This window comes from Aulonocara stuartgranti (assembly GCF_965226115.1).
Source record: "Aulonocara stuartgranti genome assembly, chromosome: 12".
Classification (NCBI taxonomy): Eukaryota; Metazoa; Chordata; class Actinopteri; order Cichliformes; family Cichlidae; genus Aulonocara; species Aulonocara stuartgranti.
Window position 1 is genome coordinate 24849654 of NC_138948.1, and position 12358 is coordinate 24862011.

The 12358-nt window shown below is 39.9% G+C and overlaps 1 protein-coding gene across 2 annotated transcripts in view; it reads right to left on the reverse strand.

Annotated features, from left to right (window-relative positions):
- Positions 1–11866, reverse strand: part of pdlim2 (PDZ and LIM domain 2 (mystique)) — a 32424-nt gene extending 20558 nt beyond the window's left edge. Inside the window, exons 1-4 of one of the 2 annotated variants that reach the window (XM_082556158.1) lie at positions 11584–11866; positions 4853–4984; positions 2854–3005; positions 204–267 (exon numbers count right to left, since the gene is read on the reverse strand). In XM_082556158.1, the coding sequence (XP_082412284.1) occupies positions 204–267; positions 2854–3005; positions 4853–4945 (309 nt within the window). In that variant the 5' untranslated portion in view covers positions 4946–4984; positions 11584–11866. The remainder of the gene's footprint in view (positions 1–203; positions 268–2853; positions 3006–4852; positions 4985–11583) is intronic. The other variant, XM_082556157.1, reaches the window with a different exon arrangement.
- Positions 11867–12358: the final 492 nt, after the last annotated feature.

Below are 12358 nucleotides of genomic sequence, written 5' to 3' on the forward strand. Positions count from 1 at the left end.
TTTACGGCTATTTGTGGACAGAAAAACAGACTTGTAAACAGATGTGTAATGCATGTATACTGTCAAGATTCGTTTACATTTTTACAAACAAACCAACATGACTTGAATATACAGAAAAAAAGAAAACATGACAATTATGGATATTATTCTGTCCAGTGCGGGACATCAAATATGTTGAAGTACTCCGTAGCTTCAGCACTGACCTTGAAACGTCCAATGAGCTGTTCAGGAGTGCCGTTGGTTTGTCCAACGCCGGGAGTTTCAGGTCTTGAAAGAGAGAGAACAGCAGATCAAATGACTTTATAGGTGTATCTGATCAACTCTTGCATTCCTGCATCATAATAATAATACTGGTTTACTGCAAGTGACCAAAAACACACTGTGATGCCTTAACTTTGTAAAGTGGGGAAAAAAGAAAAGATGTCTTTGTTTACATAAAACCCCCTTACAAAATGTAAACGTTTCCAGTGTTTTCTTGATTAATTTATCCAGTATAATAACTATTTTATGATTACTCATGTTTGTAGCATCAGCCACCTGATCGGTTACCTGTTAACCGAATGCATTGACATCCATGGTCTGTTGCAATGCTGACCCGGACTAATTTTATTATAATGATACAGGAACAGCATCAACACGGGATATCGTGCAACTTTATATAGGACTGCCGACTTTTCTCTAACAAACATGGAGAAAAGAAAAAATCAATTTCGATCGAGAAAGAGCCAAAGCAATGCGAAATAATCAGTTATTAAAAAAATAACAATAATAATAATAATAATAATAATAATAATAATCGTGTCAGTGCCCTGCCAAGTGTCCACCATTATGTTGTCATGAATCTTTAAGATTACTGCAGAGCCTTCTTTACAAAATATTCTCTTGATCTCTCTGCAGCTTTTCAACTGTTGTTTTTCTTTCTTGAACAGAAGATACATTATGAGCAAGTCTATCACTGAAGCTGGAGGGGAAAATGTGGGTAGTGGAAGCGCCAATGCAAACACACAATGCCCCCCTGGCTGCAGGACCAGAAGCTGCCTGCCTCTTGCTTGAGCTTGAGCTAATGAGGCACACAGGAAGGCCTGGATGCCTGTGGTAAATCACCCAGAAACCCACCTCTAGTGGCTCTGGCTCCACATACTGTGTGGAGAAGAGATGGCAAGAAGACAAAAACTTATCCAGTCCCTGTAAGACATTTCTTCCCATAGGAAGGATATTAATATTGTACGCCTGAAAAACTCATTACTTCCACTTTGTAGCATGTATATCAAACATCAGAGGAAGATGTGGCCTACGGACGGTAAGAAGTCAGATGAGTATTTAGGCTGTAACCAATGCTCTTGGTTAACAGGTCTCATTTACAGAAGAATTATTAGTGGTAACAATGTGTGATTCTGAACCACAGAGATGTAAAACTGACCCAAAAGCAGCATCTGAAACCCCGTACTGATAATAGCCTTCACATCTGGAAATTCAAAATGTGAATTTTTGGAATACCACTCTGAGAAAATGAACCAAAAACACTTCATCTACAACTAGATTTGAAAAGGATTGAAACCGGCAATAAACAAGAGCTGATTTTTGTTTGTTGATATCACATTACCCTTTTCTCTATAAAAAAAAATTAATAAATATATAAATCCGGCATACAACCTGGATTTACTTATTTATCATTTTTACTTTAAAAAGGCAGGAAATTAGAAGAAAACTACTGCACAATAAAGCAAAAGGTGCGCTAAAAGCTAGCTCCATGAAGAAAAGGGTCAACATCATCCAGCAGGAAAAAAAAGAAAAGAAAAAAAAGCAATGTATAACGTTTTAAGGATCAAATTTGAAATGTGGTAGCTACTCCTTCAGTTGAAAACATATTCAGTTAGCTATGTCTGGGATTAATCTGATGTTGAACTGACCAACAATAAACCACTATCTCAGTTTAAAACATCAGGCACAGCTAAAAACAAAACTTCTGAGTACAGACTGATGCCAGCTTCCTTCAGTGGGCACCCACATCACTGCTGGAAGGAGAGTGCTCTCAGCTAAGAAAAGAACTCATTAAACATTAAAGACTTGTGCCACTCAATTACCATCCTCAAGAGAGCTCATCTGAACATAAGTCAAAGATCTGAAGTGCTAAATGAGTAAAATTAAAAACAGAAGCTTCGGTGTAACCACTGACAGCTAACAGACAGAGTGGCACTGTCTTGGGCAGCGAAGGAGAATTACTGTTGTTTCTGGCTTGGCAGGAGACATGAGGTCAGACGGGAAAAATTCACTCACATGGACGTAGGACATCCAGAAAGGATGTGTGTGCGAGCGCGCCCGTGCGCGTGCGTGTAATAACAGAGATGAAAAAAAAAAATATGATTGGAAGGCAACTGTGACAACAAATAATACCTCAGGGAGGACCTTTAATCAAGCCAAGAGTAATTCCGACTGAAGGGAAAGATTTTTCTTAGTTCCCAACTCCCGTCATCCAAACAAGGAAAATCTCAAAGTAAAGTTTAGGACCAGTAAAGGACCAAAGTAAAGGATCAAAGTAAAGGACCAGGGAAGGGAGTAGGGTGGCTCTCATACATGCTGGCATTTCCCCTGATTATAATCACTTGTTTTGTTTGTACAGTGCTTAAAAATGGTGTAAAGAAAGATGGAAGCTAGGGAGACTGTGGTCTTGGCACAAACAGAGAAAATTAGAGACGTAAAAGATACTCTATGTGGGACTATGCAGCCTGCATGTTGTTGCATTGCATGGCACTGTATTTGTTTATTTTATGTCTATAAGACATATTCACAAAAAAAAAAAATGACATTGTAGCTCAAATGTTAGTCCTACTTCAGATCTGCATGTCAGCATACCTCTCCACCACCAGCTGCAGAGAGGTCTTGGAGTTCTTGATCTTGGTCTGGGCCTCTGCATTCAGCATATCAGCCGTGTTTTCTCCATTGATCTCCAAAATAATGTCACCGGCTTGTAGGGCTGCCTGCTCTGCCTTGCCGCCCTCATTGACCTGTTGAACAAAGGCATGAGCTCCAGTTTAGTCCTAGCCCCAGGTCTTAAAAACAACACTTTTTAGGAAGCTATCTAACAAGCATAGACATCTCTGACTTATCCCATGAGTGTGTGTATACCCTGACATCGACTGACCTCCAGCACAACAAATGAATAAACGAGAAAAGACACTGAAGAGTTGTTTCATACTTTGTTGCATAATTAACCCAAATGTCTTCTCCTAAAAGTCAGCCCTCGGTAAATGCCGACAAACACCACAGGATTTCCCAATAGTGGTCACAAGCAGATGAATTCATGACACCCTTGGGGAGAAGTCATTAGTGTGACTGTACTCGATGGGTTGACTGCTCTGACCTTTGCAACCAGCCTCTCCACGTGTCAGAGTCAGTACCATGCCCCCACATCAGAGGGAATTCCACACTAATGGGCCAAAATATAAGGTCCAAACGATCTCGCTCAGCTTGGTCCCTGTGACCCAGCACACAGGCATACTTAATCTGAAGCTTAAACTTTAGTAGAAAGTATGTCATTTGCCACAAACTGTGTTGCCTCACAATTAAAAACAGAGAGAGGCAATAAAACAAAGAATGCAAAGCAAAATGAATAAAGAGCCTATCACTCTCTGCTGCCTCTTTAGAGGCAAATGTATGTGGAGTAAATGCCAGTCACAGGCCATTTGCCCACTTAGCCAGGCAGAGGTACCATGTCTGTGGGCCAACTTGAGAGGCAATTAAGGGTTGCTGTGGTGACCCACAGTTTTGCATGCCTTCTCTGATCAGGACATGCCTGGTTTCACATAAACTAAGATCAGCTGGGGGATCTTTTCCCAAATCTGTGCTTAAGAAAAACAAGGGCACGTTATCTTTCAGGCCAACAGAAATAAAAAGAGTGCATCCGTGGTATTTCTGTGCCAAGCACAAACCACTACAGAGGGTTAAACCTACATCTCTGCTTGGGGATTTGGGACCAACTGTTTCACACACACTTTACAAACCAATTTCAGTAATTAAGTTGTTGTTTGAGAAGGAATTCTTGTCACTTCACAGGATACGTTTGATATTTGAGACAAGTAAACACTGGTGTTGTTTACTGGATAGCACTAACAAAATCAGACCCATTATTCATGAGAAGACTAGTTTTTCTAGCATAAGCTGTTGAGTGGGGCCAAACAAAGTGCTTTTGAAGTTTAAGGAGCTTAAAACTCCAGCCGTTTGAAGCATGGATGCCTCTTCATGGCACTGCCATAACTTATCCTTTATGGACTGAGGGGAGGCTCAGTGAACAGGGCCAAAAAAAAAAAAAAAAAAAAAACAAAAAAAAAAAAACACGCTGAGATGGTGATATAGCACCAGGATGTGCGGGTGAACAGGGTGTCTCTGGCATGTAGTTAGTCTGAGCAAGTTTCCTGGATGTGTTTACTGCAGAATGTCTGCTTACAGTAGTAATGTTTCCACTTCTTCTACTTCATCCAACTGGGAAAATATTGTCAGTAAAAATAAAACACACATGCTAAAGTGCACAGATTCACAGGGCAATCCATATTCTCACACATTTACACGTCGCTGTAACTCAGGAACCTCTCACCTCCCACCTCAGCTTCCATTTCTACTGTAATCAGCGATTTCCTTCTAATGCAATCTACTTCCATTCTATTCTAATGGGTTCAGTTGTCAAGGAAATAGGTATGCTGTTGCAGCGGACATAAACAAAGACAAGAAAAGAGGCGTAGCAAGTAGGAAGTTGACTGCATGACATGGCATTCCAGTCTGTGTTTTGAAAAAAAAAATGGGTATGGTATTATAAGGTGTGACAGGGTTCAGCGTCAGGACTGCTGTCAACAAATACCTTTGATACAGTTATGGCCTTCTTGAAATCTCGTCCTCCATATATTCTGAAGCCCCATGGTGAAGGGCCAATCAGGTTCACTGTTAGTGCCATGGCGAGATCGGATCTTTCTTTTTCACTCTTGTCCAAACTCTGGGAGAAAAAAATCAAAAACAAATAAAAGAAACAACATCAGGTATAAGAAATGTCAGACCTAAACATGTGCATGCCTTAATGATCTCAAGTCACATGCCTGAGACAGGTTCAAAATACAATCAACAGGAGAGGACAGCGATCATTTGCACAAGATGGCCTTTATCTCCAGCACAGCTTCTTTCACTGGCCTAAGTCCTCTCTGACATAGATTATCCAACCACATCAAATAAGAATGGAAAGAATCTGAGACCAAATTCACATGACCAACATTTCTAAAGCGTTTGTTAAGTTAAATAGTTTCATTAAATCCAAGTGCTCTTTGAAGACTAAGGAAACACAGTGTACAGTGGAATGTGCTAAGAGTACATAGTTAACTGTTACTGACTATTTTCTAGAGTACAGTAGAGTGTGTGTATAATTAATTATATATATATATATATATATATATATATATATATATATATATATATATATATATATATATAAATAAAATCTTGTATAACGGACTCTAATGCAGAAGTTATTTTGGTTTTGTGATATTATGTATTAAACAAAAGAAAGCCATTAGCATGATTAAATAGTGTCTGCTGAAACTAAGAACATCTTAAAAAATGCTTTTACTGCTTTACTTTTCCCAATAAACACATTATCAAAAATTCTTCTCATTGTATCTCTGTGTACTTTGACACAAAGAGACAAGACGATAACAGCAAAGTATTAAAGGGTAACTAATAGCAACTATTGGTTAATTGGTTATTGCAGGTAAAACCAACAGTTTTTATATGTGAATATGTATCTCAGTAAACACTGGGGTAGATTCCACTAATGTAATTAAAACCTGGCACTAACTAATCATCAGTTACACAACTTCTGAAATATTCATGAGCATAAACCCAGAATATCTTTTAAAGCATTAAAATTCTTGTGCTGATGTTACTGGTAAGACGTGATTCACCTGCAGGTTTTCTCAGGCTCTGCTAATGGACTGAAGCCTGTCTGTAGTACGACTTCACCTGGAGACAAAGAGCTCTGCAGTGTGATAATGTGATGAAAAGATAAGCCCTTACAGTCATATACGCATCAACACCCGTACTGCTAAAACACACACACAGCTGCAGCTTCTCATTGAAACTCATCTCACAGAGAAAAAGCGGTGAAGACATTAGCGCAACAAGTAATATATAGTTCTACACGCAGCTCATGACATAAGCTATTTTAAGTATAGACCGCTGCGATCAAACAGAAAAAATAAACACCAAGTAGCATCTCTTTTCTATTCTCTGCTACTCAACTCATAACACAAGGCTCAGTCTAAGAGAAAGCTTCTGGAAATAAACACAGAAATTACACTTTATTGTTGACTGTCATTTTTCTATAATAACACTATGGATGTTTTTACTCTTTAACCACAGTAATTCTTTTCAGTGACAGAGTGTGAAATATGCTGACCTGCACAGTCTGTAGCACCTCTGATTGCACACTGTGACTGTATCAGCAAATCTTCTGATAAGGTCTAAAAAAAACAGATATGAGCTAACTATAGTACGTTATACACTGTACACCCTGTGACGTACATTTTCCAACAACGTCAATTTTCATCTTAAGCGATGTTACTCAAGGTCCCCATAAAAAAAAAGTAAACAAATACTGCTAGTGATTGCATAATGCACTTATCACAGATCGTGAAAATATGACAAACAGGCAGGACAATGAGAAATCAAATCAAATCAAATCACTTTTATTGTCACATCACATGTGCAGGTACATTGGTACAGCACATGCGAGTGAAATTCTTGCGTGCGAGCTTCACAAGCAACAGAGTTGTGCAAAATACAATAACATAAATCACAGACCAAGTAAAGTGGATCTAGGACAGCAGCCATGCTACTCCCCTGGATCCCTCCAAACACTGGCCCACTTCATGGTACGCACATTCCACAAGAGTTTGGAACAAGCAATGCAGACCCAGTTACTCATTAACAGTCTGGGCCAATTAGCGGGCTCTCCATCATTAGTATCTCTTAATTGCTGTGGCCAGAAATAAGTGCAGTAGTGATAATGACAGAGAGCTGCTGTCCAAAACTTTCCCAGCCTCCGGGGGTGTCAATTAGTTCCATAAGTCTCTACAACTACTCCTATAGAGAGGCCATTATCGTCCGAGAAACCTGCTAATTCTCTGTGTAAACATTCACTGTTTGCATCATAAAAATGCTTGTGGTGGAAAGGGAAAGTATGGTGAAAGTCTGGGGGCAGTGGAGATGGACGACAACACATTGTGGCGGTGAAGATAAGTGGCACGCTCGTCATGTGCTGCGTTTAATTGGTGACTGATGAGCTTTAAATAGGCTGTGTTGCTGAACACAGTTTAATGAAATGTCTCTAGTCCATGAAATTACTGCTGGGAAGGTGCCAGCACACATAAAGGTAAGTTCTCTTCTGGTGACATCTCACTGCTATTGCTGCCAGGCCAGTTTTTGCAGCACAATTCAATACGCCCAACACAATGAAAAGAATTCTAGTTATGAAGCTATTTCTATAGCTTGTAGTTCAGCACCGGCCACAAAGAGCTGGAAGTGTGCATGAGAATAGAAAGCGATCCCTCTCACCTCCAATTAATACAATAGACAGGTTTACAACTTAACTGCGTACGGCCTGTTGCTACAACAAGCAGTGAGACGTCAAGTCAGATTACTTTTTACTACAGGCTACATAATTTTCTGAACAAACTCAAACTGCATAGCATACACCCAGCAAGAATTACTGTATTCCAGTACAACACTACTGTATCAAATGTCACAGTCAATGAGACATGTTGGTAAAAATTATGTTTTAAGAAGGGCCACTTCAAAGTTTGCAACAATACAACTAACAACTGATTAGTTTCATGAAATTACTGGCCATTTATACCAATTTGCCACTTAGCATTATAGGCTCCATATGGAGCACACCAACATCATCGAGTGGACCAGGGGTATTCAGAGCAGTTTAAAATGTTCATCACAGCTTTTTTGTTAAACAGGTGTTTGACAAATTGATGTCTGTTACTGGTGGGATTCTGTCCCACTCGTAGATAACAAGCATAGTCATCAACATAAACGACAACCCAAAGTTTTATTAATCACATTCTGTCACTGCAAACAGGTAGCAACACAAAGTATTGTCCATATCCTACTGAATGCTTCACATTCCTTTTCTTTTTCCCCTCACATTAACAAACCACATGGTGTGGTCACATAATTCTTTCTGCCTCACATTCCTAAATGCAGCCGTCATCGTTTCTGCTACTTTTTTAGCACTTAAATGATTTGTTCATTAACTTAAGTTTTGGTTAAGATTATTACATGAAAAGAAAAAGAATTTGAAAGTGTGTAGAGGATCCGTTCTTACCCCCAAGAAGTACTTTAAAGTTTGTCTAACAACTGCTACTAAACATTGCTGCACTATCCAGCAATAAACCAGACATCTTGAGGTTTTACATTGTTGTTTAAGACAAAACAAGAAAACTGGCTATCATCAGGTAGCACTTTAGGAAACTGATGTTAGGAGTTATATGTTAAAGGCTTCTGGGTACTTGCAATCTCTGAGGGGTGCTCTCTACAGGCAAACACGGTTACAAGCAGTACAAAGGGGCAGAATAGGCCTTTCATAATGTCAGAGTCAAGATTCATTGGCTGTACCTGTGCAATGCCTTCAGGGTTTAATGTAAAGTAGTTTTAAAATGTATCATTTGTATAAAACATTTCTGATATTACCAATAGATACAGCTGCTTTTTACATTATAAAAATAAAATATTAGTTACTGTATGACATACATCATGAAACTAATCTGTTACACGTAGCTTATGTTTGCCACACTGAGCTTATGTTCTGAGAGCAAAGTCTTGCAGGACTGTAGCTTTCTTTATCAGTGTCTGATGATAAATCAGGCACATGCAGGTTTCAGTGTAAAGACATTAACATCAACTGATATGCAATCTATTTAGTAAGCAACAAGTTGCTATGGGCAGTTAGGCTGAATGAAACCTGCTGACACAGGCCTGAAATCATGTGTCTTAGTGTGGTATTACAATGACTCATCAAGGGTGAGTCATTAACTTTGATCACCATTTTGACACTGGCATGGGAACCAGTAGTCATATTTACAGATGCATTGATATTCATTAAATCAAAGCAGACAGAGCAAACTGTGAACACCAAAACAGGAAACCGTTACCATCATTTTGCATAACAAAGCTGAGAACTAACACCTCATTTATTTCAAGGAATGAATATTTTGGAAAAACAAGTTGTTACCATATGTACAGCACTGGAAATCGAATATTCGTGTAAACTATATGCCACTAGGTGATCCAACTTAAAAGCCCTGTACAGTAAAATGTCTGACAGCCAAAACTGAGCACCTACTTTGGCTCTATAACTTTCTTTTATCACTAGAGTGCTTAAGTGAGACAGTTTTTCTTCTGTCAAAGCTGTGCCAAAATCCACTGGAGTGAAATGAACAATGGCTGATGAACATAGCAGACACACACATTCAACTGAAAGCTCTTTAATGTGAAGGAACGCTTTCTCTTAAAAGAACTCCTGTGGCTTCAGGGAAATATTCCTGGTATGAATCACACACTTGTCAAAACTCTCACAGGTCGCCGTGCACCAATGTGAACTTTCCACAATCTCATGTCAGCGATGCAGTCTGCAACCTGTGTCACAAAGTACACTGACAGGTTGGCACCTACCTGGACACACACACCCACTGAATAAAAAGGAAAAGAATGCAGTGGCAAGCCTCTCCCTCCAATAAGTCGAAAGCAGTAGCATTCAGCACATTCTGCACATCATACCCATCTGGTCAGATATATACCAGCAATCACTAAGGAGATGAAGAGAATATCAAACAATAACATGTGATGTCAAATGGGGTGTTGGTTGGTGAATTTCTGCATTGTTGCATATGGCTACGATGTGTCACCAAAATAGTTGTGGAATGAAACACACCTGAAAAATGCCTTACTCCCTTTTCAATAAGAAAACTTTCAAGGGTGGATGCTGCTAGTGGATTTGATCTCACATTATTATGGTCTTAAAAGTGTTGCTTAATGCAATGTAGCATCTAATAACATCCACCACTTACCAAAGTGCATTCATCACTTTGTGGCAGCACTGATACAGCTGACAGAATTGAAACGAATACTGTGACACTGGCTGTACTTGTCCCTTTTCATTATTGCTCTTTGCATTTTTACATTTTCACTTGCAGATTTTCAGCAATCAAACGGGTTCACCACATCCTTTGCTTTCACCTTCTGGCTCCTCACACCAACAACTGTGGTGCTCTTTGCATGCCAAAGGTACCGAGGCAACTGAGAACCTTTGAGAAAGCTGAACATCCTGCGGCTCATAAATCTTGGTGTAAAGTGAAATAAATAACAGTCTAAACCACCACTCTGGCTCTGGCTCAGTTAAAACTGAAAAACAAACTTCTGCAACAAAAAACAACCCACACTTATCTTTCAGACCAAAGATAAAAACGACTTCCTGCATGCATGTTCATCTGAGTTGAACAAAAATCAAAGTTACAGCAAGGCAGGAGGATTAAAACTAAAAGTAGGCGAAAAAAAGAAGAAAACGTTACTTCGGCTCAGTTAAAACCTCAGTGCGATCGTAAAAACAAACAACATATCTTTCCGAGTTAGAAGTAATGACCTGGCCCTTTCTGTGTGTTTTCTTAAAAAGCTGCTGCTTTGGTACAAAATTACAGTGGACCGTTTCTGGGTTTCTGGATGGCTTTATCCTGTCAGAGAGTTCTCTCAAATAAAGCAAAACCATCGGGAAACAAACAGTGAGAGGAAAAGTATAAAGAGCAGGCACATGAAAGGCAAGCAGACACAATCAGAAAGGCTAAAGTATAGAGACAGCAGGCAATGGAGATTTGAAAACACGATTGTTTCACTGTGACTGTTCTGGATTGCACTCCTCAGCAGTTTCACCCTCTCATCCGCTCACACAGCCAGGTCATTTTAAAACCACTTTAAGTGAAGTGAGAGGGAAGATAATAGCCCCAGCAGCCGGCTAATGTGACATAAATACTGACTTAGAGCTTCCTGAGGTTGCACCTGGTTCAGCCTCCCCACAAATCAGCATGACTGCTTAATGTGCGAAAAAGAAAAAAAAATCTGCTTCTCTGAACTCAGGAGGGATGGAAAATCTACAGTAGGTGCTGGAAACATGCACATTGTGGCTTTAGGCTCATCTATTGTGTTAGACTGATTTCCACTCGGATCATGCATCATTACTTACAACAGCTCACACATTGGTACCGTGCACTTTTAACTTTAATATACTTTTGCATATAAACCCTGTGTGTTGCTCTACCTCATATTTTCTAATATTTCCATACAACAGATACCTAATGACAAATTTAGACTCATAATGAGTCACGTTTTATAAATCAAACACTGCAACAGAAGGGGAAAAAACTGCACCACCACCCCTCCGAAAAATAGGAGTATTGAGAGTCACAATTAAGCTGCGTGAATGAAATTAATTAGCTACAAGGCTTGAGAGCCGTTTAAATTGTTCAGGTCGCTGTAGCAACTTACCAAACTGAATGTAGTGGGCTTTAAGGTTCTTTTCCCACCTGTTTGGAAAAAAATAATAAATTGGAAAAAAAAAAAACAAGACAGGTCACAGCTCACTCCAGTCACCAAATCGCAAACATGAAACAGAAAAGCTCCACTGCTACTCCCGCCGAGTCTGTGTCTCTGGAGTGTTGAGTCAGATGAGAAGATGGCACGCGTGAACACCACTTGTGACGACGCGCGTAGTTGTAACAGTGATGGTATGAGCTCGAGAAGCCATGTGCCGTTCCCAAAATAAAAACGATGACATGGTTACCGGCCCAGGGCGTGTCACATCAAGGAGGAGCAGGCGAGAGGAGTGTACCGCAATGATAATTGAATCATTTGTTTAAAAAAAAAACCCGAAACAAAACACGGTGGTTGCGCTGTGTGTGTTCACGCGCCACCTGCTGACGGAGCAGAGCACAACGGCACGCGCCCCCACTCGAAGCAGCTAGTTGAGTGTCATGGCTTTCACCTGAGACTGAACAGGTCGCTGGTTCACGTTAGCGGTGAGGCTGTCGCTTCGGTTAAACTTAGAATCACAAGCAGCTTCTTTGGACTGCTTTAATGTTGAGGGACACGCTGTGCAAAAGTCGCGAGCCATCCTTCCCCCCCCCCCCCCCTAATACATTGTTTCTAAGCAGCCAGACTTTGACTAGTTCTCCAGGCTTTCTGAGAGTTTTTCAGTTTTTTTCATTGGACATTGTTTTTTTTTTTTTTTTTTAACGTTTTTAAGTCCATACCTTGTATCTGA